The sequence below is a fragment of the Sminthopsis crassicaudata genome, chromosome 6, assembly GCF_048593235.1.
Source record: "Sminthopsis crassicaudata isolate SCR6 chromosome 6, ASM4859323v1, whole genome shotgun sequence".
In the NCBI taxonomy this organism is placed as follows: domain Eukaryota; kingdom Metazoa; phylum Chordata; class Mammalia; order Dasyuromorphia; family Dasyuridae; genus Sminthopsis; species Sminthopsis crassicaudata.
In genome coordinates, this window is record NC_133622.1 from 248979516 (window position 1) to 249004426 (window position 24911).

Consider the following 24911-nt stretch of genomic DNA (forward strand, 5'->3'; position numbering starts at 1 on the left):
AGGCTGGGGCATAGTTTTATCTCATACACCCTAAGTTAAGCGCCCTGGACCCACCTGGAGTCAGAATGCCCGAGTTCAAATCCAGCTTCTGATACTAGCTGTATACTCCTTAGTTATATCTGCCTCAGTTTCCTCATCTGTAAAGTGAGATTAAAAATAGCACAACTTCAGGGTCCGGTGAGATCATATGTGTAAAGTGGTTTTTTTGTTTTGTTATTTTTTGCTGAGGCAATTGGCGTTAAGTGACTTGCCCAGGGTCTCACAGGTAAAGTTTTTTTTAAATACAAAAGCAGGACTTACATCTGATTATGATTAGGACCTAGCCGAATCAGCCCCCATCTCAACGTCAGCCCCCCCCCACTTGTTGCCTTCACTCTCCCTTGTGCCAAGAATTCCCCTCTTCCCCTTTCTTCTGCATCCTTTAAAGTCCCACTTAAATGTCACCCCAAACAGGAAGCTGAGGCTGATCTCGGGACAGATTGGCAGCCTCCCTTCTTAACCCTCTCAGCACCGCCTGCTACACTCACCAGGAAATGCTTGTTGACTGCCTGACTGACTGACTGCCGGACAGGTGAGTGACTTTTCTGTGTCTGTATCTTATCTTTTGATTTGCCAGACAGAGTTCCTGAGAGTCCAAGGTCCATCTGCATTTTGTGTTTGACCCAGCGCTCCCCCTCATCCTGTGTACACACTAGGTGGTTAATGTGTGCTGTATGGGATGGGAGGTGCTCCGGGAGTTGCTGGGCTCGGGCACTGCAGGCCCCTAAGCTCGGGAGCTGTTGCCGGGGTCTAAGGCAGCCCTAAGGCCGAGAGGCCGGTGTCGGGCAGCAGAACACTGGGCCCTTGTGTGTGCTGGCAAGGGGCCCCTGGGCCGGCTCCTCCTCGTGCCAGATCTCCCAGTGCCCAAGGCTGAGAAGCCCAGCTCCCGGAGAAAGGTTCTCAAGCGCTGTCATTCCAGGGCCCCTCCCTCCATTCTCCCGGCGGAAGGCGTCCCTGGAGCCCCGGCGGGGCATCCAGGGAGGCCGGGGCCGGAGCAGCTCTCCCGGGCGTCGGGCCGCTGCCCTTGGGCCCCCGGGCCCCCTGACCGTCACCTGCCCCAGCTGAGAAAGAGCCAGGCTTTAGCCACTGCTGTTTGTCTCTTTATTTACACGTCTCTCTCACCAAGGACCGGAAGAACACAAACATTCGGGGCGCTGGGTCTGGGCGGGGGAGCGGGCAGGGCCGGGCGCCATGCACGGAACACTGGGTCTGTGGGCACACACGTGTTGGGGGGCCGGGCCTGAGGGCCCTGAGTGTGGGAGTGTTGGGGGGAGGGGAGGCTTCGCGGGACACGTGGCAAGGGCAGCATGCGAGAGATTCTGTCCTCGGACGTCTGTGCAGAGGGTCGGCCGCCCTCGGAGCCCGTGGGGGGAGGGGAGGCGCAGCGGTCAGCCGAGGACTCGTCCTTATCCCGACCGGGACTCCCAAGCGACTCTCCTTCGGGCCCCTTTCCTCGGCTGAGCCGGGCTGGGCCCTGTCCTGTGGTGGGGGGTCCCGCGGAGGGCCGCCCACTGGTCTGCCGTCACTGGGGGGGCCAGTCCCGAGACATCCCGGGAGCCCCCCGAGATCTCCTTCTCCTCGGGCTCGGTTCTCCCCGCGGCCACCAGGGGGCGGGCTCTCCCAAAGCTACCTCGGCCAGGTGCTTGGCCGGGGCGCCGTCCCGCCGAGGGCCAATCCCAAACTCGATTATCCCCCCACTATCCTGGCCGGGCCTTCTCCACAGAAAACAAACAAGGCCTGAAACCCAGATCCTCCTCCCGCGGCTCCTTCCTGGTGCGGGTCCGTCCCTTCCAAGTGGAAAGCAGAAAAACCTGTTTCCTCCGTCCTTCCTTCTCGGCCTGGGAGCCGGAGGAGCTGGGGCAGGAGCGGGCCGATGTCTCCCCGGGGCAGCAGCCGCGTCCCGCGGAAGCCACGTGTCCCTGTGGGGCCGGGCCGCGAAGCCCCCGACCTCCTTTCTCCCATCCTCCGAAATCATTTCCTCTGAGTCCCTGCCTCCCCCTCTCCGTGGGGATCCGCCGAGTCCCGCGGGCTCCCCCGCGGGCCAGGTCCCGGGGGCTTGTCGGGTGGCCCTTTGTCTCTGGCCCCGGGGCGCGAGCACACTGTACACGGGAGGCGCTTCTCGAGTCGCTGTGGAGTTGCTGGGGATGGACGGGGGAGGGGCAGCTCTCACGCTGGAAGCTGGGCGCTAGTGTGGGGGTGGGGCGAGGCCGGGTCGGCCGTCAACACTGGCGGGAGGGCGTCCGGTGGACGGAGCCGGGCCGCTTGGGGATCTTCCGCCAGCGCCTCTTGTCCCAGCGGCAGAGCAGCAGCAGGCGGAAGGTGTCGCGGAAGGCCTTGTTGCAGAGCGCGTAGCACATGGGGTTGATGGTGCTGTTGACGTAGCAGAGCCAGTAGCCCAGCTCCCACAGGGTCTCGGGCACGCAGTCAGTGCAGAAGGTAGACACCAGCACCATGATGTTGTACGGGGTCCAGGTGAGGATGAAGGCCAGGAGGATGGCGCTCAGCGTCCTGGCCGCTTTCTTCTCCTTGACCAGCGAGAAGGTCTTGCGCTTGCTCAGCTGCTCCTTCCCTTTCTTCTTGGGCTCCTTGCCCGCCCGCTCGCGGGCCTTCTTGGTGGGGCGCTTCACCGTCTGCGGGGAGGCGCGAGGGGGCGGCTTGGCCGGAGCCGGGGCTTCCGGGCCCACCATGGGCATCTTGATGACCACCTCGAAGCCCGCCTCCTCTCCCTCGGACGACGTCAGAGACTCCAGGTAGCCTTCGTCCTCCTCTTCCTCCTCTTCCTCCTTCCAGCTGTAGGAAGGGAGGAGCCGCGGTCCCCAGCAGCAGCAGCAGCGCCGGGCCGGCACGTCGGGGGAGCCTTCGGGGCCCGGCTGGGAGCGCTCCGAGCTGCTGCTGCTGCCTCCGCCCAGCCCCTTGCCCGGCGTCTCGGAGCCCTGCAGAGCCGCCAGCTCCCGGGCCCGGTTCTCAGTCTCCCGGTAGATGCGCCAGTAAAGCACGCACATGACGGTGACGGGGAGGTAGAAGGCGGCCATGGCCGTGCCGAAGGTGATGATGGGCTCCGACAGGAACTGGATGTAGCACTGGCCCGCCTTCACGGTCCGCTTGCCCACCAGGTACTGCCAGAAAAGGATGGCCGGGGCCCAGAGCACGAAGGACACCAGCCAGGCCAGGCCGATCATGAGCGCGGCGCGCCGGGGCGTCCTCTTGGCTCGGTAGCTGAGCGGCCTGGTGACGGAGAAGTAGCGGTCGAAGCTGATGAGCAGCAGGTTCATGACGGAGGCGTTGCTGGCCACGTAGTCCAGGGCCAGCCACAGGTCGCAGGCCAGCGTGCCCAGGGCCCAGTGGCCCATGACCAGGTAGGTGGTGTAGAGGTTCATGGAGACCACGCCGATGATGAGGTCGGCGCACGCCAGGCTGAGCAGGAAGTAGTTGTTGACCGTCTTGAGCTCGCTGTTGACCTTGAAGGAGATCAGCACCAGCAGGTTGCCGGTCACGGTGGCCAGCGAGAGCAGGCCCGTGGTGAGGATGATGAAGGCCACCTGCCACGGGCCCTTCACCGGCTCCAGGACAGTGATGTTGGGGCTCACGGCGGGGGCCACGGACACGTTCATGTCGGCAGCCTGCCGGGCCACATGGGAGATGCTGAGCGGGCTGGGGGGCGGAGGGCCTTCCTCCCCTGGCTCAGGGGGCGGCCCCTTCCCTGGGCTCGGAATAACCCGCGGCAGGGAGACCACTCCCGGGCTCCCTCAGGCCGAGACCAGCACCTGGAAAGAGAAGAACCGAGCCGTGAGCGCCTCCGGATGGCGCCGGATGGGGCGCCAGGTAAGCCTGGGGGGGCAGAGGGTGAAATAATGGACCCGGAGACAGGTGAGCTGTCTCAATTCCACGTCCAGCACTTTGTAGCCGGATGACTCTGGGTGGGCCATTTATCCCCTTTCTGCCTCAGTATACTTCTGATGTAGAAGTTTTCCTTCTCTACATCTTATTGGTGATCTCCTCAGCTCCCATGGGTTCACTGATCATTTCTGAGGTCACTTGTCCTGCCCTAACCTCTCTCTAAACCTCTGCGGTCATCTCTCCAAACAATCCAATCCAGTAGACCGGAAGCTCGTAGAGGGCAGGGTCTGGCTTTTGCTTTTTTTGTCTCCCCGATACTTGGCACACTGTTCGCCACTTGGATAGATGCTCAGTGATCGATCCGGTCGATCCCTAATTCTGTGCCTATAAAATGCCTCTCTCGGCTATGATCCCTTGGTTGTCCAACTGATGCCCTGACATTTTGATCTGACCGTGGTGCCTCCCTCTCCTCTCTAAACTCCAGGAATTCCTTATAACTCCTAAAATCAACTATAAAATCCTTTAGGGCTTTTAAAGCCTTTTATAACCTGGCCTCCTCCTACTTTTCCAGCCTTCTCACACATTACTCCCTTCCATATGATGTGCAGTCCAGGAACACTGGCCTCCTTCCTGCTCTTCACACCCAACGCCATCTCCTGACTCTGAGTGTTTTCAGTGGTTCACCTCCATTCCTGGAATAGAAAGAGACCTCCTCATCCCGGCTTCCCTGAGGTCTCAGCTAAAGTCCCACCTTCTGGGAGAAGCTTTTCCATGCTTAATCTAATCCTGAATAGATCTCTTTGTATGTGTCTCATCCCATTAGATGGGAAGTTCCTTAAGAATGGGTACTGGGATTTGGTTTTTCATCTTTCTTTGTATCCCCAACCCTTACTTAGCACACAGGAGGGGCTTAATATATCCTCATTAACTGACTGAAAAACATCTCAAAAGGAACAAGTTTGATAGGGACCTGTCAGGGAAGAACACAATGGCATATAGTCATGGAAGCCCTTCTAGCCTGGGAGTAAGGAGATCTCTGAATCTGGCTCCAGCCAGTTTGCTAAGTAGCCCAGGGCAAGCTATTTTCCTTTTCAACCTTCCAATTTCCTCTTCTCAACCTTTTCCTCAACTTTTCCCTTTTCAGACTTTCAATTTCCTCTTTTCAACCTTTCCTTTCTTAATCTTTCAATTTCTTCTTTTCAACCTTTTCCTTCTCAGACTTTCAATTTTCCTCTTCTCAACCTTTTTCTCAACTTTTCCCTTCTCAGACTTTCAATTTCTTCTTTTCCATATTTCAATTTCTTCTCTAAAACAGGGGGGATTAGACTACTCTCTCAGTTCTTTGCTGATTCTGGCAGTCTGTGTTCTAGGGTCACTTTTACTTTTGAAGGCCCTTTGTTCTAGTATCCCAGTTTCTACCATCCTGTGACTCTATGTCACCTCCAGCTTGGCTATTCTGTGTCCTTGGGTCCCTTCCAGCTCTAGCTTCCTGCTCTGACAGTTCTATTTTCTTTGCTCGAAAGGGGTCTTCAGGCCAAGCGTGAGGGGCCTCGTTCGAGGTATTGTGGAGAGTGGATCTTGTCCAAGTTGGGTTCAAGTTGGCCCATTCCTGGTCAAGGATTTGGTGATTCTGCCTTAATCTTGGCTCTCTCAGGACACTCCTTCTGCTTAGGGTCCCCTCCCCCTTTCATCAGCCAACTGGAGGCAGGACAAACTAAGGCTAACCTTGGGCCAGTACTGCTGTCGAGGACAGACCCACGTTATCCTTCTACAGCCCCCCTGCTTCTCTGAACTCTGGGGTTTCTCCTCCTTTAGCGCAGGAGGCAGGGGAAGAGGTTGGGAAAGGGTACTAGCTGGGCATCTGCAGAGACAGGTTCAGGGGCTTGTTGGTTCTCCAGGACCTTGGAGCATTAGGAAGACAAAGGGCACTGATAGAGCTGGGAGCGGGCTGTGGGTCTGAGGGTCAGGAGAGAGAAAAAGGAAATTTTGAGAGGAACACGACAGAAGGAGGAAAGTTAAGTGGGGCAGCACAGACTCTCCAGATCTCATGCCTTCTTTTTTGAGCTCTGGGGCCCTATTTTGGGGAGTGTGAGGAGCTGTGTATCCTTAGACCAACAACTTAGTAAAGCTTGTTTGTTATATTCCTCCAGCCTGCTGGGGCTGGGCGATGAAGAGTGCAAACTTGAAAAGGAGAGGGCAGAGATGGAGGAAGGAGCCTGGAGACACAGAGGGGACAGGTGGAGAGAGGTGGAGAACTACGCACATATCATCAGAAAGGGGGCTCCTGAAGTGGCCAGCTGGTTAGATCCTACCCCTCTCACATCCTAGTCAGGTGATCCTGGGTGAGTTATTATCCCCTTGTAAAGCGAGGGGAATAACCGTTCTGCCATTTAATCCACGGTGTTGTATGATTGACCCACTGGGAGGCCTTAGAACAAGGAATTTCCAATAATTGGTCAAACTGTCCCCCCCAATCTTATAGATGGTAGCAGAGATCCTAAAGGGCCCCTGGAATTCATTATGTCCTTGAGAATTGGGAGAAGGAGAGATTGAGCAAAGGAGTTTGGAAGTCCTGGGAAGGGACCCAAAGACACACAGTTGGCTCGTGACAGAGCCAGGTCTAGAGTGAACGTGTCCTTAATTTCAGTTCCGTTACCTTGACTTCCAGCTGACTGTTGCCAAAGTAGGCCCTAGGGGTGGGCCCTTCCACCTGCCAGCAACGGCTGGATGGAGCAGAAGCCCACCTGCCCTTTTCCTTCACCCTTTGGAATGAAACTTTTAGGCCTTTCCCCTGCTCTGTCCAGGCCTTCAGAGGGTGGTTGGGACCGTCTACCAAAGGAGGAATTAGACCTTGGAAATAAATCTATCCATTTTATGCTCAAGACTAGGCCAAGAGAGGCTGTCAATATGGCTCACTGACTCTTGTCAGTCTAAGAAGACTTGGAGTCTTCTCCTGGGGGGAGTCGGTGCCATGGAAGAGCTGTCTGAGGTGGAGGAAGACCTTCATGTAAGGCATGAGACTTGCCCCTCAGTTCTGGTATTTGAGAGAGAATAAAGCAGTCTTATGCACTGCAGAGCTTGGAGCCAGGAACACCCAAGGTCCAGTCTGGCCAGACACTCTTAGCCATGTGATCCTGGACATTGTCACTTTGCCTCAGTTTCCTTATCTAAAAAATGGGGGGAATAATAAAATCTACCTCCCAAGGTCATTGAGAGGACCCAGTGAGATTACATATGTAAGACATTTTACAAAATCAGATGACTGTATACGTGCTATTGTGAGTATTATTTTACAGATCTTGGTTTGGGGGCTGCCTACCTCTGTCAGCATCGTTCTAACTTACAGGAAAGCTTCTGTTTTCCCTTTGTCCATTGGGACATGTAGCTTCTTCCGTCTCTTGACCCTTCCTTCCCCTCTAAGCAGTCGGGCCTACGGCCAAGGGATCAGCTCTGCATTTAGCATGGGTGACTTTGGCTATTTCTTCTGGTGATGTAAAGTGAAGGACTTAGATGACCTAAGAACTCTGAGAGTCGTAAATCCAGGGTCACTGTCAAATGAGAGAGTCTCTAAATTCAGGGATCCTAGCTCAGCGTGGCTTTAGGAGCTGGAGAGTCAGCAGTTGGGAAGGCCGCCTTCACCGGTGGTCTTTGGTCGCTCATTCTTCCTGCCCACAGTGCCCTCTGGCCACCCTCTCCATGCTTTCTTGAAGTCCCAGGCAGCCCAGGGAGCCTAACTCAAGTAGTCCCTTCTCCAGGACCGTTTTCCTGCGTCCCCTCTCACAAGTACTTGGTTTGTACCTGGCTTATGGTATAAAATGTGCATGAAGGTTATCTGGGGGGCTCTCACCTCCTTCTGGGTTCACAGAGAGAAAGCTTCGAGTGACCTCAGAAGCCATCTCTCCAGTTTCCCGATGAGGAAACCGAGGCCCAGGGATTGGGACTTCTCCAAGATCACTAGTAAGTGGAAAAGTTAGAACTTGAACCCAGACCTTTTGGCTTCAGAGCTTGTGCCCTTGAGCTCCATGATGGTAGGGTAGACTCTGTCTCATGTAAACCTGGCATCTGGCACACAGTAGGAGCTTTGTTAAAGGAATAGAGAAACTGGAGGGACTGAACCAAAGAGGATTGCCTCCTCTCTGCACCCTTCCCACTTGGCTTTCTCCCATGCTAGGGGATCTGCCAGTCCTACTTGGCTCAGATCTCCACTGGCCCAGGGTTCTAGGGCTCTCGTTCTAGGGTCTCCTGGGCTCACTCTGAATCTCCCCCGCCCCCAGGCTCTTCTCCTTCTCTTCCTGGAAAATGAAGGAAAATTAAGGAGTCATGACTTCTGTGCCTTTCGCTTGCTCCTCTCCGGAAGGTTCAGTCTAGACCCTGTCCAGTGACTCCCGTAAACTGATGGAGCAGCTAGGGAGTAAGAAGGGGCAGAATGGTGGCGAAACAAGCGTGGGCTGGACTTAGATCAGAGTGTGGATTCAAGTTCTGGTTCTGTTCTTTAAAACCATATGATTTGAAACAAGTCACAATTAAATTAACATTAATTTGAAGCAAGTTCTGGGGCTCAGTTTGCTCAGCTCTACAACGAGGGGGTCGGATCGGTAATTTCTACAGCCCCCCCTCCTGCTCCAAATCTATCATTCTTCGGGAGTAAGCTTTCTGAACGAAGGCTGAGTGAGGGGGCTTGACCGAGGACCAGCTGCCCACTCCGCCACAGCAGGGAATGGAGGTGATTAGCAGTCCAGAAAGGGAAGGGCCTTGCCCAGGCTCCACAGGTGGCCTAGGGGGCCCTGGGCATGAGACAGTCTGAAAGAGTGCCTGGAGAAACCCCAGGGGGGAAGAAGCAGCCCTCTCCAGTGGAAGAGCCTCCCCTAGGGAAGCGCAGGGCTGTCCTGTGGGGAACTAATGCTAATAAGTGCGACTTTCTCCAGCTCCCCCGGTATTATGGGTTCTGGTCTAAACTGTTCTGTCCCAGAGAAGCTTCCAGGGATACCAGGCTGGACCCTCTAGCATCTCCCAGGGGAAGCAAAGCAATGAATGATGGGTACAGAACAGTTCCGTTTGAGCCCTTTGATCATTAGAACAGGAAGGTCCTAAGTTAGGACATTAAAAAGTGGGAGCCAAAAGGGACTCTAGATCATGGAACAGAGAATGTCAGAGCTGGAAGGGAGCTTGGAACACAGAACAGAGAATGTCAGAGCTGGAAGAAGCCTTAGGACAAAGAATAGAGAGTATCAGAGCTAGAAGGAATCTTAGGACAAAGAACAGAGTATCAGAATTAGAAGGGAGCTTGGAACACAGAACAGAGAATGTCAGAGCTGGAACTTGGAACAGAAAACGAGAACATCAGAGCTAGAAAGGATCTTCCATTAGAGAAAGTCTAAGGTTGAGAGAGACCTCCGACAGCACATAGACTCAGAGATGAGAGAGACCTTACAACATTGAATATCAGAGCTAGAAGAAGGGGAGAACTTAGGGTGTGAGAGCTAGAAGGGGCCGTCAAATGCAGGACGAGAGCACGTTTGGGTTCAAATGCACGTTGGATCATACAGTGAGGAATGCCAGAGCTAGGAGCAGTCTTGGAATACAGACGAGCCTAAGAGGGGTTTTACTTGGGCATCATGGGACTCCAAGGGACCTGGAGGGGAAGGAAAGGAAAGAAGCGCCTGCTTGAGCCGGAACCATTTGACTACTCTGATCTCATCTGGTGTCCACAACAAGCTGGGAGGGGGGGGTGCTGGTACCATCCCCGTTTTGCACTTAGGAACCTTGCTAGTAAGTCTGGAGCCAGAACTAGCCACTGAGCCACCCGGCTGTCTGATGGGAGCTCGGATCAGGGGTGCTCTTCGAGAGGAGCAGCTGACGGATGGACGGTGGATTCGAGTCTCAAGTCTGACATTCAGATCTGTCACCAGGCCCAAAAGAGGTCTGAGGCACCGGGTATAATGGAACTAAGGGGAGAGGTTCTGCTTAGGGAGAAAAAGTGATCCAGGCCGAGCAGCAGCTGGGAGGTCTCTCCCAGCCTGTAAAATGCCCAGAAATCTCTGGTGGGCAAGGCCAGTCTCCCTCACCAAGTCTCTTTCACCGTTTGCAGGGAATACTCATTCAGACAAATCTCTGGGAAATGGTAGCTAGAGAAATGCCCTCAAGTAGCCTCAGTTTCCAGATTTGTCAAAGAGGGGCAGAGAAGAAAGCACCACAAACGTCCACATATCAATATTGCCCTTAGAAGCCGACCATCGGACACTGGCACCGGGCACCAGAGGCTCCCAGAACGACCAGATCCTAGAGCGTTTTGCCAGATGTCTCGTCCATTCTTTCCCCTCCCCTTGTAATTGCCTGGCTCACGTGCCCCCACCCCAAGCTTCCTGGGGCAAGATATGGTTTGGGGCTTTTTTGGCCTTTGATCCTCTGGGCGGGTAATGGTCCTGGTACGGATTGAGCACCTAACAAACGCTTGTTAACTTGAATCGCATTTGACCAGGGGACCTTCCCAAGCTTCATCTGTCAAATGGAATAACAATCTCTGATCTACTGTTCCCTTAGAGCTGTCTGGAGCATCCAAGAGGACACTGGATGTGGACAGGGAGGGGTGTGTGTGTAAATGCTAGGGCTATCTTCCAGCTAGCCGATAGCAATCACAAGACTTCCTAGTCATGTCCTCTGCTCCTTACCCTCCCTTTCTTCCTTCTCTCTCTCTCTCTCTCTCTCTCTCTCTCTCTCTGTCTCTCTCTCTCTCTCTCTCTCTCTCTGTCTCTGTCTCTCTCTCTCTCTGTCTCTCTCTCTCTGTCTCTCTCTGTCTCTCTCTGTCTCTGTCTCTCTCTCGGTCTCTCTGTGTCTCTCTCTGTGTGTGTCTCTCTGTCTCTCTGTCTCTCTCTCTCTCTGTCTCTGTCTCTGTCTCTCTCTCTTTCTGTCTCTCTCTCTCGGTCTCTCTGTGTCTCTCTCTGTGTGTGTCTCTCTCTGTCTCTCTCTCTCTCTCTGTCTCTCTGTCTCTCTCTCTGTCTGTCTCTCTCTCCTTTTTCTCTCTTTTATCCCTCTTCCTCTCTCTCTCCCTCTCTTTTTTCTTTTTTTTCTTTTCCTTTTTTTCTAGCTTTTCTTCTCTCTCCCTCTTTCTCTTTCCCTCCCTCCTTTTTTCCTCCCTTTTTCTATTCCTCCTCCTCCCCTCCCTCCCTCTCCTTCTTTCTCTGTCTCTGTCCCTCTGTCTCTCTCATCTCTGCCTCTGTCTCTGCGTTTCTCTTTCTCTCTGCTCTCTCCCGCCCTCTCCTTTCTTTCTCTCTCCCTCCCTTCACCCCCTCCGCCCCCCGCATTTCTGTGGCGCCCATCACCATGGTACCCACTGCAGAACAGAAGCTGTGCTGGCTTTACCAAGTTCTTTGCGCAGCGCTCACTCCCCACCCAGATGGGAGACATTCAGCCTTCTAGTTCTTGCCCCCCCTTCCCTGCACCAGAGATTGCTTTGGATCCACAGGTTCCCCCTCCCCCCGGAACAGGGGATCTTGGCTTTCCCCTCCTTCTGCCTGGCCTGCCCCTTCCCAATTCAGGCGACCCCCCCCTCCCCAGGGCCAGCTGTCATCTGGCTGGGGCTCTGGTCCCTCTCTCTGCTCGCTCTCGGGAGTATTAGCAGGGAATGGACCCACCTGATGTCCAAGTGGAAGTGGGAAGGGGAGACCCTAAAGAAGAGGAGCTGGTCCCGGGAACCCCCAAAGATGAGGGACTGGGGACAGCTTGGGGACTAAATCCTAAGAGAGACAGGAGGCTCCTTGTCATGTGGGGCCAGCTGACCATTTCCCTGGGGGGGGGACTTCCAGGGGGCAAGCCTGCCCCAAACGGGCTCCTGGAGCTTCCTGAAGTTTTAGAGGAAGCTAAAAGGGGGGCCTCCTTCCTACCGGGGTGCAGTGCACACACACGTGTGTGTGTGTGCATTTATGAGTGTTCATGAGTGTGGGCTTGCATGTGTGAGTGTACGCATGTGAGTGTGCATGTGTCTGTGTGAGCATGTGTGTGCGTGCGCGTGTGTTCCTGTGTGCGTGTGCATGTATGTTTGTGAGTGTGTGTGCAGGTGCGGCCCGTTCCCCCCAGGAACATAACTAGCCATCTGGACCTCTTTTCCATAAGCCGAGGGTGCTTGGGTTTGTCGGGAGCCCTCGTGGGGCTGGCGGAGGGAGGCGCTCAAGGTCACGGACCCCGGACCCAGAAAGGAGTCCAGGCTTTGGAGGCGAAAAGGCCGTGTGACCTTGGGCCTTTCCCTAAAATGAGGCGTTTGAAGGAAATGGCCTTCCAGAGCTAAGTCCCTGTGCCAGGGGGCCAGGCAGGAGCTACAGCTGAGGTCTCCCCCTCTGGGCCACCCGTCCTGTGCCGGCCCGGACTCAGGCCTCGGGTACCCACCTTGGAGCTTGGTTCCTGCTTCCGCCGGGGCGCCGAGGTCAGTCCATCCTGGCGGGGGCCACAGGCAGCTGGGGTTAGCTGGGCACAGGGAACCCTAGGGATGAAGGGAGTGGGTTCCTGGGGCCGGGGGAGCCAGCCACTGGCACCAGCTGAGAACCCGGCGGGGAACCACCCTCCCGGCCAGTTCACCTGGTCAGCTGCCAGGTAACAGCTGTCAGCTGGCCGGGCAGACCTTGGCTCTGCCCTCCTCCCTGGCCCTGCGTCCCTGCCCTCTGCCTCAGCCTTGGCGCCTCTCATAGGCTGCTCCAGGGCTGCAGGTGACGGGGAGGGGAGCCGCTCCTGTGCCGCTCCTGTTCCTCTCATTACACACAGAGGGAATCGAGGCTCGGGAAGGGGAAGGGGTCCGCAGGGGTCCCGCCGGAGCCAATCTTTGATCCGCCTCTTTCCCAGAGACCTCCGACCGGCCGGAGGCCCGAGCCCCCGGTCCCCTCCCCTCCCCCTCCAGCAGTCCCCGAACCCAGCCTCTAGCGTTCCCTAAAAACATCTGATTCATACTCTTTGAGATGGGGGGGGGGGAGGGAGAAGGATCAGGAGTGGAGATCAGTCTATTCTTCACCCCTCCCCCCTATTTACCAGCAGTCACATCCCAAGGTCCCCCAGAGCGGGCCCCCTGCTCCCTTAGAGTCCAGGTGTCCTCCCCCCACCCCGGACCTCCCCCACCCCCAGTCCCTCTTGTCTCCCCTCCCGCTCCAGTCCCACTGAGGCAGCGACTCACCATGGGGGTGTGCGAGCGAGCGTGGGTGTGCCGGGGTCTCCGGTCCCGCTCCCTCCCCAGGGGGACAGCGTCCTCTCGGGGGACCGGGACACTTGGCTCCCCCGGGGAGCTTCGTCCTGTGCTGGCAGCAGGAGAAGAACCGTTGTTGATTGGCATGTCCCACCCCCTGGCACGACAGCCCCTGGGGAGGGAGGAAAGAGGGAAGAAAGGAGGGGAGGGAGGAACGGAGGGAGGGAGGGAGGGCGGGCGGAGCTGGAGGGAGGGGAGAGCGAGCTCGGAGCTGGAGGGGGGCCCCCGGAGGGCAAATCTGGACCCCCCACCTTGGGCAAAGGGGCTGGGACGCGAAGGCGGCAGGGCCGGGGGGCGGTGTGGAGGCAAAAGCCCAGGGCTCCGGGACGCCCAGGAAGGGGAGCGAAGGCGGATACGGGAGAGACAAACCCCCACACCCACGGACTGCACACAGCCTCGAAGGCACCGGCAGCTCCGCCACATTATACGCAGCCACAGCCACACGCAGGATCGCGTTCTAACGTCCCCGGGAGCTCCCAGCCCCGCGAACGCACGCCGGGGGGCCCGCAAAGCCGCTCCCTCCGAATCTCTGCGGGGGTGAGAGCCCCCCAGCTCCTAGCGGCAGCTCGCGCGGGTCAGGGCGCTGAGGGGCACGCGTGCCCCCGGGCCCCGGCGCCTGCTCCATGTGCCTGCTTCACATGGATCTGCCTTCCCTGCCTCATGCAGGTACACGAGATCCCCCCTCGCGTCCCCCTCCCCCCCTCGCCCGCCCACACCGCCACCCTCCCACAAGCCATACTTCAGGGCTCTCTGTTCTTGGTTCCCCGTCTGTTTGCAAATGACACATTCGTCCTCACGTGAGAATCTCCAGCCCGGAGCGGCCCCGAGGGCTGGGGTGCCAGCGGGACGCGTGCGCTCCCCGGGGCGGCCGGGGGAGCTGGCGCGCGCCCCTGCTTTGGGGGCCTGGGCTCCCTCCCGACGTCTGGCCGGATGAAGCGCTTGCTAATTCAGGCCCTTTCCCCCCCCCTCCTGGCTCCGCCCCAACTTTCACTCGGAGAGACAGACAGACAGACAGGCAGACAGACAGCTCTCCGCCCTGCCTGTCAAACTGTGTCTCCCCCCCACTCCCACGCGAGGCTCACAACCTACCTGGAGACGGGAAACCTCTCCCCTCCCCCCGACCTCGCTGCCACGGGAGCTCAGCCTCTTCCCCCTTTCCTTCTGCCCCTCCATTTGCCTGTGGGCCCTCCCATTTCCCCGCTCCCTTTAGCGGCCGCGGTGCCCCTCCCCAAGGCCCTGCTACTTTGTACTTGAGACTTTGGCAGAGCCCGGAGGCATATCGCAGAGGGGGGTGGGGATCCCTGCCCAGGCAGCCCCCAAGGAAGCAGCGGCCAAGTCTGGCTCTTCTTGTCCTCTCTCTGGCCACTCCCTTCCCCCATCCAGTCCGGGGGTTTGTGTGTTCAAAGTTTCCCCAGAAACAGAACCTCCCGGGGAGCCCCTTTGCTATAGAGACCTGGGCCCTATCCCTGCCCTTAGGCCCTGTGGACCTCCCGGAGAGCGGAGGAACAAAGGCTGCCCCGGTGGCTCCTATCCACTTCCCCGAGAGCTCAATTCCTGTCTGACCTGTCCACCTCTCTCTGGGCTCAGGGAACTGACTTAGGAGTGTAGATGGTGGGGGAGGGGGCCTTCTGGCAAGGGCTCAGAGGCCTTCCCAGAAGATCCGAAAAACGTGCCATGCAAAACAATTTCTCTTCCCAAGGTCTTGGTGGCTGCCCTGCCCTCCCAAACATCCCTTCTGAGTCCTCGCCTGGGATGATCCCCTCCTCCCCCAAGCTCTTGGAATCCTGGCTTCCCCCTAGACCCCGCTCCAATGCCAACTTTTAGGGGAGACCTCCCCTTGGAACATGCCCTTTCTTCTTCTCTCGGGAACTGTGGGAACTCCTACTTATGGACTTGTCACTGTCTCGATAAGAATGTGAGCTCCCTGAGGGCATCCATGGATTCCGGACTGGCACATTGTTCAATAACTTCTTGGTGATTGATGGATTCTGGGAATAAAATGGGACAACTCACCTGGGGCCTCAAAGACAGAACTGGAAGAACATGGAATGTCAGAGCTTCGAGTGGCCTTAGAACATGGGCTGTCACAGGTGGGAGCGGCCTTAGAACAGGGAATGTCAGAGCTGGAGGGCCTTTAGAACATAGAGCCTCAGGGACCATAATACATAAAACATTAGAGCTTGGAAATCTCAGTCTAGAAAATGTCAGCCCTCGAAGGGTTCTTAGAACATAGAATGTCAGAACATGAATGAACTTTAGATCACAAAATGTCAATGATGAAATAAATCTAAGAACACGAAATGTCAGAGCTGGGAGGGAGCTTAGAATATGGAATGTTAGAGCTGGGAACTCTCTCAGAACAAGGAATATTAGAGCTGGAAGGGTCCTGGGAACAGGAAATGCCAGAACTGTCAAGGACCTTAAAACATGGAATATCAGAACTGAGAGGGATCTTAGAACACAGAATGTTAGAGTATGAATGCACTTTAGATCATAAAATGTCAGAGATGAGGTAAATCTTGAACATGGAATCGCAGATCTCAGAGGGATCTCAAGACACAGAATGTCAGAGCTGAGAAAACAGTGTCAGAGTTTGAGAGGTGAGGTAACCAATCCTTTCATTTCATAGTCCGGGAATGTATGGCCATGGGAAAGGCCACGAGTGGCTCCTAACTCATGCTCCCTGTTTGGCAGGGAGGTCAGCTGCAGAGACGCTGAGGATGGGGGTTAAATTCTAAGAAGAGTTGCCGCCAGATGTTAAGGAGGTGGGATTGCATAGATCTCAGACCTGCATTGCTCTGACACTGGCTGCTACTCAGGACTGTCCTGGGGTGGCTCCCAGGTGCCCAGAGTCCAGGACCTTCTGGGTCAGCAGCAGTCGAAAGTGCAAGAGGAGGAATTATATAGTCTCGCATTCAGTGGGAGGGAGATTACTCAGATCTGCCAAGCCTCCAGCTCCACTGACAGGGTGGTGACCTTCCTGCCTCACCCTATCTCCTTTTCCAGGAAAGTTGACAATGAGGTCCTTGGTGTATTCTACAGGCTGGAATGCATGAATCAAAATGGCTGCTGTGAGTCTTTGAGGATGGCCCTCTGGGTGTGGGCAGTAAGGGAAGCTGGGAGGGACGACCCAGCCTCCCTTGAAAATACTTCTCCACCTATTCCCACAACTGGTTGAGGTTCCTTTTTTCTTTATCCTCTTATTCTCTTTTAAGTATGACAGCTGTTGCTCCCTAAACCCTACCTTGGGGGTGCAAGCAAAGGCTTTCTCTTTCCAATCAGTAGAACATTCAGGGATCCTAGGATTGGGAGGTGGGAAAGGAGAAAGCTTTGGAGATTTTCTTGTCATTCAAATCTGGCTTAACACAGCTGATAAGAGTCTTGGAACCTGAGTCCTCTAGCACCGTGGTGGCTGGAGCCCTTGTTCTCTGCTGCTTCTCTGGGGCCTATGCCAGCCTGTCCAGGCCAGCACAGTCGGATCTGATGAGCATTTAGCAAGCACCTACCGTGTGCCAGGTATTGTGCTGTGTGCTAGAGATGCAAAGACAGAAGGAAAAAGGGTCCTTGTCTTCCAAGAGTTTACATTCTAGAGGAGGGGATACAACATGGGAAAAAGAGAAGTAAATACAAGGAGAGGAAGAGGGAACTACTAACCAACAGGAACAGGCAAATCCTGCCACAGCGGGTAACCTAGGAGCTGATTCTCGGAATAGACTGGGGATTCTTCCATCTATGATTGGCCCTGACCGAGACTCAGACTCTCCGGGTCCCCAGGAGTGTGATTTCGCATAAGTCTGCCTTTCACCTCCCTGGAGCCTGTCAAATCAAAGGGCTGGATTAGCTGGTCCCCAAGACTTCCTTCCAATGTCCCCATCCTAAGATTTATTTATTTATTTTTTTGCTGGGGGAGAAGGCCTGTGGGATGATGGGACTATCAGCAGCGGGCTCAAGAGCTGGACTCTCTGTGCTTTACAGACAGGGACACTCAGCCAAGAGCTCGATCAAGGCCAGGGAGGGAAGCTCGAGGGTCAGCAGGAGGGTGGGTGGCTCAGAGGACCCATCCTCACTGCCTAGCTCAAGCATTGGTCCTGCCGCCCTCCCTAGTCAAACCTCCCCCGCACCCGAGCCAGATATAGCCGGGAGGGAGGGAAGCTGGGAACAGTTTTTTTATTTTTTTTATTTTAAGCAGCCTGGAGCGCAGCACGAACGCATTTCTGCGCCACAAAAGGATCCTAGAAGAGGCTGCGCAGGTGCAGATTGGGGGGGGGGGAGGGGAAGAATTGAGTGGCTAGTTCGGTCTCCTACCTCCCTGCCCCCACATCCTACTAGAATGAGGGTGACACTAGCCACTAGCTCTTTGAGCCTTCTCCAGGCCCACTCTTCACCCTTCTCCCATCACCTCGAATGGGACCTTAGAAAGATCCTCAGAAAGTCTTATTTATCCTTCTGAGAGCCAGGCCAGCCAATCCAAATTCCCATTTGGAATATTGGGGAACAGAGGCTCAGAGAAAGGAAGAGACTGGCTTGAGCTCACGCAGCTAATTAAGCCATCTGGTCCCTGAACACTCAGGTCCTCTGGTTCTTTGTATTCCTAAGGATGCTAAGAAAAAGCAGCACTTCCACCCTACTGGCCCATCATGGGGAGGAGCCTCTGCAGGGATGAGGTGGGGGTAGGAGTGCCTTCTGGGTCAGTACACACGAGAGGTCCAGATCTGGGCAATCATCAGAGTAGAGACTGCGTGGAAACGCCCAGGGATGATGCCCATTAACATCCGGTTGGCAAAGTACAGGCTTAGACTGGGGGCCCAGAGAGGTCCATGAACTCTAGCAGAATCACAGAGCCTGCATGGGTCAGAGGAAGGTACTTGGATCCAGATCTTGCCGACTTCAAAGCTCTGCCTCCCTCTTCCAGCAGAGACTCAGAGAAGAAATCCATTCATCTCAATCACTCTCTTCTGGGCTCACATCGAGGGGATCAGAGCGTTTAGAATCAGAAGGCCCCTTAGAAATCCCATTGCTTGTCGGGAAGCAGAGACCAACTTCAGGGCTTCAATTTACAGGTGTGGAAGAGTGTAGCTAATGACTTGGTCCCCCAGGGTCAGAAGCCGGATTTGAATCCAGGTATCTTGACATTAGTCCCCGGGAGCTTGCCAAAGGACCGTCTGCTCTAACTCCCCCAGGGGCTGGAAGTAGGGACTCTAGGTACTTAGAGATGTTCAGTTAGAGCCAGCAGCCCGAGGGGCCTGCTGGGGGAAGGGGCCTAACTTCTGAATGCTGGAAGCCTCCGGAAGCCTGGTTGCAGCCCATTGGAGCTGTGTGGGCCCGGGGGCAGGCCCAGCCCGGGGCAGTGGCCATGCTTGCTCATTACCTCCTCCTATGGCTATTTTTGGTCGCCTCCGAAGGGATTCGCTCTTCTCCACCCCCACCCCCTGGGCAGAGGCGGGCGAAGGACTGAAATAGAAATGCAGGCTTGGGTGCTCTGCTGTCTGTCTCCTCCTCCTTCAGAGAGGAAGCCGGCCTGGCCCCCTGGGGTGGCGGGGAGGGTGGTCTCCGACTTGCCTTTGACACCTGTGGGCCCTTGCTCCTGCCCGGATGACCTTCTCCGGGATGGAAGGGCCCAGCTTGCAGAGATTCTGCCCATTGTGGGACCCGTGGGACGTGGGTTGGTAGGTTTCTAAATTTTGAGCTGAAAAGGGCCATTTCCTTCATTATACGGGTAAGGAAACTGAGGCTGAGAGGTTAGCTAACTTGCTAAAGGCGATACAGCTAGGGAATGGTGGAAGCAAAATTCAGCATCCCTGACACGGAGCCAGGAGAATTGTAAGCTGTCCATCCGAAGTCTGGGGCTCCGGGGGGAAATATAAGGGTGGGGACATCACAGGATTCAGGTCACTCGGACAGTCCCTTAACCGAGAGCCGGCCGGGGGTGGGGGTTGCCCACCTGCGCACCTGTGCCCAGGGCCTGAGCTGGGGAGCCGCCATAGTGGAGTGTAGTACTGTAGGGCTGGGCTGGCCAGACCACCTGGGGAAGGTGGGACAGGACTCTGGGCAGTGACATGCGAGCTCCAGAAGTCAGAATCCTGAGCCTCGAAGTGGCTTCCAGAGTTCTGGGTCCTATTCCTAGCTGTGAGGAAATCACTTCCCTTCTGAAGCCTCAGTTTCCTTCTCTGTAAAATGGATGTAATACCATTGACGCTGCTGATCTCCATCTCTCAGAGATGTGAAAATGGACCTTTGGAAACAGGAAAATGCCAGCCATGTGGAAGGAGCCCCCACTAAGCCCCACCCCTCTCCCCATCCCTTTTTATCACATACTTGCCCAGTGCTTACACAGCATACAGCAGTCACTCAATAAGGGGTTGCTCTCTTCCTCTAAGTCAAGGAGTTGGAGAGTGAGCTCCCGAGGGCAGGGATCTGGCTGGGAGTGTTATTGTTGGGGGTACCATGATACCCTGGACAGGGCAGAGCCTGAGCGAGGCCGCCCAAGAAAGATCTTGCCAGGGGAGCTGGAGAATGCCAGCCCCTCCCTCCCCCTTCTCCCACCTGCCTCCATTGCCCCTCCCTTCCTTAAGTCCCTCTTCTAGCTCCTGACTATAGGGCTGAGGCTGAGGGGACGCTCTGGAGGCAGGGACAGAAAGACGACTCCCTCACAGTTGTCACAAGGGGATCATCTATGGGAGCAGAGATCTGGAAGTGAGGATGGGAGGGGGATTGCGACCCAGGCACATTTCCAGGGAAAGGCAATGGGTTTTCCCAGAGAAGACCTGGGATTTCTGGGAATGCTTTCTCTTTTTCTATTCCTAGGGTGCTGAAAGGGCTGCAGCAGCCCCGTTCAAATGTCAGTCTAGGTAGCTGGTGCAGTGGACCCACTTGGTCTGCCATCGGGAACACCTGAATTTAAATGTGGCTTCAGACACTTAATAGCCGTGTGACCTTGGCCAAGTCCCTTAATCTGTTGTAAAATGGAAGTCGTAATGGCACCTACCTTCCAGAGTTGTGAGGATCAAAAGATATATCTGGAAAGCATTTAGCAAAGTGTTTGCAACACCGGAGGCCCTCAATAAACTCTTGTTCCCTTTCCCCTCCTTCCTCTCTGCCTCAGTTTCCTCATATGGGGCTCGTGCTCTCCGTGCCTCTCTCATAGGGTTCGTGTGCACAAAAAAGGGGGGGATGGGTTCTGGAAAACCGAGTGACAGGCCGGTCCCTCTGGAGTGTCCGTTCCCCGTGGGCACAGGACAGGTGCTCCCTGGTCCGCGGGCTCCGAGCCAGAGCAGGCCGGTCCGACCTCAAAACTTGGGCTCCCCCGCCCAGGACGCAGCTCAGTCCGAGTCTCCCGTCGGGCTCTGGGACTCTCCCGCGGGGTCTCCCCGCAGCTCCCGGGGCAAATCCGAAGGCTGCCCGTGCTCCCGAGACAAACTCCCCGTGTGGGGCTGAAACGACGCTTCCTAGTCTCACCTTGATTTCCTTCCCCGGGGGCTGGAGGAGGGGGGAGGGAGGAGGAAGCTTCTAGGGCCGAAGGCTTGAGCTCGGACCCGCAGACAGGAGGCGGCGGTCTGGCGGACCTGGTTCCATCCAACCATCCACGCATTCATCCATCCGTTAGTCCGTCCATCCGTCCGCCTGTGCGTCCGTCCATCCATCCGTCCGTCCATCCGTCCGCCCCGGTTCCTCCTTCCATTACTGGCCCAGCCCGGGCGCAGGGAACAAGGCGCTGGGTTTAGAGTCCTAGTGTTGTTGGCTCTGTGGCCTGTGGAACCGTGGGAAGCTTCTTTCCGTTTCTGGGCCTCAGTTTCCCCATTCGTAAAAGCAAGATGTCAGGATCGTAGATTCGGGAGAGCTCCGAGGTCATCTAGTTCTATCCTTCCTCTTACTGAGGAGGAAGCGGATCTTTTGAAGTCGTTTTGCTTTTTTCAAACGAGTGCCGGGCGCCGAGCTGTGGCTGAGGTCCAGAGGGATCCTCAGGAAAGAAGTTTCGCGCCTCAGCCCCCGGCCCCCCGGCTCCCAGAGACCCCTCCCCTGAGCAGCCGGGGCCGCGCCACCCCCAGCCTCTTCCCTTGGGAAGGAGTTGAAACCCGTTCCAGCTCCGCCACTTCCTTGCTGTGAGACCTTGGGCAAGTACTTGCCCTCCGCAAAAGGAGGCATTGCACCCGATCACTTGTAAAGGACCTTTTCAGCTCCAGATCTTCGGAGCCTACGGGAAGGAGGCTGGTTCCTCGTGCGAGCGCTCTCACCGTAGGGGCTTTTTACAACAGGTGGCTCTCCCCCCCCATTTCTGTCCCCTCCAGCACAAGAGCCTCCGTCTCCTCGCGTCCCCGCCTCTGCTCCCCAGCCGGCGGCCATGACGAACCCGCTTCTCCCCACCCCCACCGAGCTCTTGCCCCCTCCCGTTCCGGGGGCGCAGCCGGAGCGGGCGGGGGTGGGATGCGTGCTCCAGCTTCTCCCTCCCCTTCTCAAGCGGCCTCCGATTCCCGCAGGCCTCTGTTCTCTCGGCCCTCCCCGCGTAGGGCCCCCCGACCTCGCTTAATTCCTCCAGCTAGCCTCCAACTCGGCGGTTAACATTTCCGAGATGGGGAGGGTGGGGGGGGACTGAGGTCTCGGGCCACTGCCTGTGAGGCGGGAGGCCGAATTCGGCCTCCCCCGCCTCTCGGACAGCTCCCACCCACGGTCCCCGGGGCGCTCCGCCCGAGCGTGGCCTTTTGTCTTTCCAGCCCGAGATCCCGGGTTAGAAGCGTGGGTTTGGCGGGGGGCGGGGAGGGGGCGCTGAGAACGGCCTTAGCCTGAATTTGGCGAGGTTTTCTTCCTCCTGAATTTGGGGAGGTTTTCTTCCTCCCGAGGGGCCCAGGGCGGGTGCGCCAACGAGCCTAAGGATAATGGCGTGAATTCTCCGGGAGAGCTGGGCCATTTCCCCAGCCGTGGGGGCCCCTCGAGCGCGGTCCGGATGCGGGCCCCAAGGGGGAATTCCAGGCAATCGGGGCCCGTTCCGTGAGGTCACTCAGGGCCTGCCCCAAGAAGCGGCTTCCGATCTGAGGATGGCACCTGAGAGGAAAGGGGTGTGTGCGCGTGTGGCTGAGTGTGCGTGAGTGTGTGTGCGCGTGTGGCCGTGCGTGAGTGTGAGTGTGCGCGTGTGGCCGTGTGTGCGTGTGGCTGTGAGTGTGCGTGGGTGCGTGTGCATGTGCGTGTGGTTCCCAGGGTCCGGACCTCTGCACTTGCAGCCCCCATCCGCCCCGGTTCCCGCCGCCCATTAGGCGACAGGACAGTAGTCTAAGCAGGGGCGGCCGGCCGGGCCCCCGTTCCCGGCGGGCTGGGACCTTCCCCGCATCCTAATCCGAATCGTTTGTACGCTGCAGGGCGGGCCCTGGGACAAAAGGTCTGCCTCGAGCCGGAGCTCTGTCCCGAGTCGCAGACGGTCAGGGTTGAAGGGGCCCTTCCGTGCAGCTGGGAAACCCGAATCCCGCAAAGGAAAGGGACTGGTTTAAGGTCACCCAGCCGTTGGGGTTAACCCCGAGATGCTGACGCCCAAGCCGGGGCTCCCCGCCCCCACGCCCTCCCCTCCCCCGGCTCGGGGTGGCCATTGTCCCCGTTGGAGGTGGGGCGGGAGGGGCTGGGCAGGTGTGTCCTCGCCCTCTGCTCCCGTAAGTCTCCCGCTCCCAGCCTCTCCCGAAGCCTCCGACGCCGGTGGCGGGGGCCCGGCTCGGGTTCCCCCGGGCCTGGCAGCCGCGCATTTAGCGCCCTCGGGTCACGCCGCCAGAGATGAGACAGGCGATAGAAACCAGAAGCCCGGGGGCTGGGAGTGGCGCGCGCCCGGGGCCGCTCGGCCGCCTCTCCCCATCCCCGCCCCCGCGAGCCTCCCGCCCCTCCGGCCCCGGCCCGGGCCGAGATCTCGGGGGCGGCTCTGGGCGGGGGGCGCGGGAATCCGGGGGACACAGCCTTAGTGCCAAAGGAGCTCCCGCAGCGGGGCGCAGGATGCGGGGGGCGGGGGTCCAGCCCGGACCTGCTCTCTCCGCCGCACCCTCCACCCGCGACACTCCCGGGCCCCCGCACCCTCTTCTGCGCCCACCCCTAGGCGGGGCTCGGGGCAAAGACCCCCGTAGTCACTTACCTGGGGCGGCCCCTACGCCGCGCCCCCGGGCTCGGTTCCAACGTCAGGCCCAGTCCGGGGCGGACGGAGCGGGGGCTCTGTCCCTAGGCCCTGGGTGGCGTCGGGGCCCCGGGCAGCTCCCTCCACCTTCTCCCTCCGCCTCCGGAGCGCCGGGCTGCCGGCCGCTCCTGCCCGCCTGCTCGGGCCGAGCTGCGCTGTGGCGAGGCGCCGCGGAGGCACCTCCCGCCGCGCCCCCTAGTGGGCGTGGGGTGCCCCGCGCGGCCGAGGTCCCTCTTCGCTCTTTCCATCATTACCCACCCCCTCCGTGGCTCCGGCTTGGGGCGGGGGGGGGGTGGAGGGAGGGGAATAGTCTGGAGCGCGCGGGGCTGTGCTCGCTTCGGGAGACGTTGGGGGGGAGCTCGGAGCGCCCGGACCCTGCCGGGGTGTTTGTCCAATTAATCGACCTCCCCCCTTCCCCTCCGAGCCGCGTCCCCCTGCCCGGGTCAGCGACCCTTGGAGTGGAGGCTGGGGACTGGGCTGACCCCGCGAGAAGGCCCGAGCCACGCCCCCGGCCCGGACCCCTCGCCGCCCCCCTCCCCCCTCCCAGCCCCTTCCCCCTCCAGGACTGGGAGACCTCCCCGGGCCTTGCGCCTGGGCGCTGCCTCCAGCACCCTGGAGCTGACCCGAGTGCAGCCGGGCTAGTCACTTCTTCTGATTGGAGGGCCCGGAGGCCGCCTGTTTACTGATCCTGCCGAGTCTGGCGGCGGGGAGATTAATGGGGCACAATTGAGTTAGGGCCCCGCGCCTGGGGCTGGGAGGAAGAGGCAGAGGGGGAGGGGAGGCCGCCTGCTGGGCCTCCGCCAGCCTGGCCAGTGGCACGGCCACGCCCTAAGCCGAGCCCCCGGGGGGGGGGGAAGGCCTGGGAGAACTGGGGGAGCTCAGTAAGAAGTCCCGAGACATGGCGCCCCAAATGAGGAGCCCCCCCATCCTTCCGATTTCTGCTTTGAACCTGGCACGGCCCAGGCCTGGGAGGGAAGGGGGAGGCAGACCGAAGCTGCCCGGGTTTTCTAGAAGGGAGATGAGGCAAGCCCCCTCAGCCAAGGCCCTCAGCCAAGGCACAGCGTCCAAGAAGACCCTTTATTAGCCACCTTATGCTTCTGCTTACCAAAAGGGAAACTGAGGCAAGATCCGAGAGCAGCAGGCCTGGGGCCTTTGGCCGGGCATAGTGTAACTAGGGCTCAACCTTCTGTTTCCAGGGCTGCCAGCTTTTCAGACCCAGGGGGACAGAGGGTGGGTGGGGGTGATGGGGGGAGCCAGTGAGGATCGTCAGCCTAGGAAGACCTTCTGCAAGCAGCTGGCTGCCCCTACTCCTCTCGGAGAAGGACCAGGCCCCAAGCAGCAGGCAGGGGTGCGTGTGGATGGACCAGGGACGTCCCGGGTGTCCTGTCCACCCGTGGGCCAGACGCCCGTGGTCTTGGGCGTGGGAGACGTCCTCTGGTCGCCACGGTGTCCCGGCCGCTGCCGCCGCTTTCTCCTAGGGATCAGTGTCCTGCTGTTGGATGAACCTGGAGGACCCGATATGTCTGTGGTGAGTGGAAAGGTTTTAAAAGGAAGGGGGCGGTCTAGGAAAGGCGGGGGAAGGGCTAAGCTGGCACCCACCTGTTTTCCACCTCTTCCACTGTGTCCTTCAAGGGCCGGTTCCTGGTTTCTGGCAGCCCAAGAGCCACGAGACCC

At 57.9% G+C, this 24911-nt stretch overlaps 2 protein-coding genes across 5 annotated transcripts in view; both read right to left on the reverse strand.

Moving 5' to 3' along the window:
* Positions 1-1117: 1117 nt before the first annotated feature.
* On the reverse strand, positions 1118-23405 carry CHRM1 (cholinergic receptor muscarinic 1). Of its 4 annotated transcripts, none has more exons than XM_074272501.1 (4): positions 23199-23405; positions 13031-13146; positions 12256-12349; positions 1118-3803 (listed from the first exon to the last, which is right to left on the reverse strand). In XM_074272501.1, the coding sequence occupies exon 4, from the start codon at positions 3648-3650 to the stop codon at positions 2259-2261; it is 1392 nt and encodes a 463-aa protein (XP_074128602.1). In that variant the 5' UTR covers positions 3651-3803; positions 12256-12349; positions 13031-13146; positions 23199-23405; the 3' UTR covers positions 1118-2258. The 4 variants fall into 4 exon arrangements, with proteins under 4 accessions (XP_074128602.1, XP_074128603.1, XP_074128606.1 ...); XM_074272502.1 differs by having other exon boundaries at positions 13031-13151; XM_074272505.1 differs by lacking the exon at positions 23199-23405 and adding an exon at positions 13839-13987 and having other exon boundaries at positions 13031-13151.
* Positions 23406-24295: 890 nt separating this feature from the next.
* LOC141547804 (solute carrier family 22 member 6-A-like) overlaps positions 24296-24911 on the reverse strand; it is a 16553-nt gene continuing 15937 nt past the window's right edge. Inside the window, exons 9-10 of the mRNA XM_074276380.1 lie at positions 24837-24911; positions 24296-24742 (exon numbers count right to left, since the gene is read on the reverse strand). The exon at positions 24837-24911 is cut by the window's right edge and continues 129 nt beyond it. Coding sequence (XP_074132481.1) covers positions 24712-24742; positions 24837-24911 — 106 coding nt within the window. The 3' untranslated portion in view covers positions 24296-24711. The remainder of the gene's footprint in view (positions 24743-24836) is intronic.

Bases quoted from the DNA above. Each gene is read 5' to 3' on its own strand.
- CHRM1 (XM_074272501.1), bottom strand. From the start codon at position 3,650: ATGAACGTGTCCGTGGCCCCCGCCGTGAGCCCCAACATCACTGTCCTG.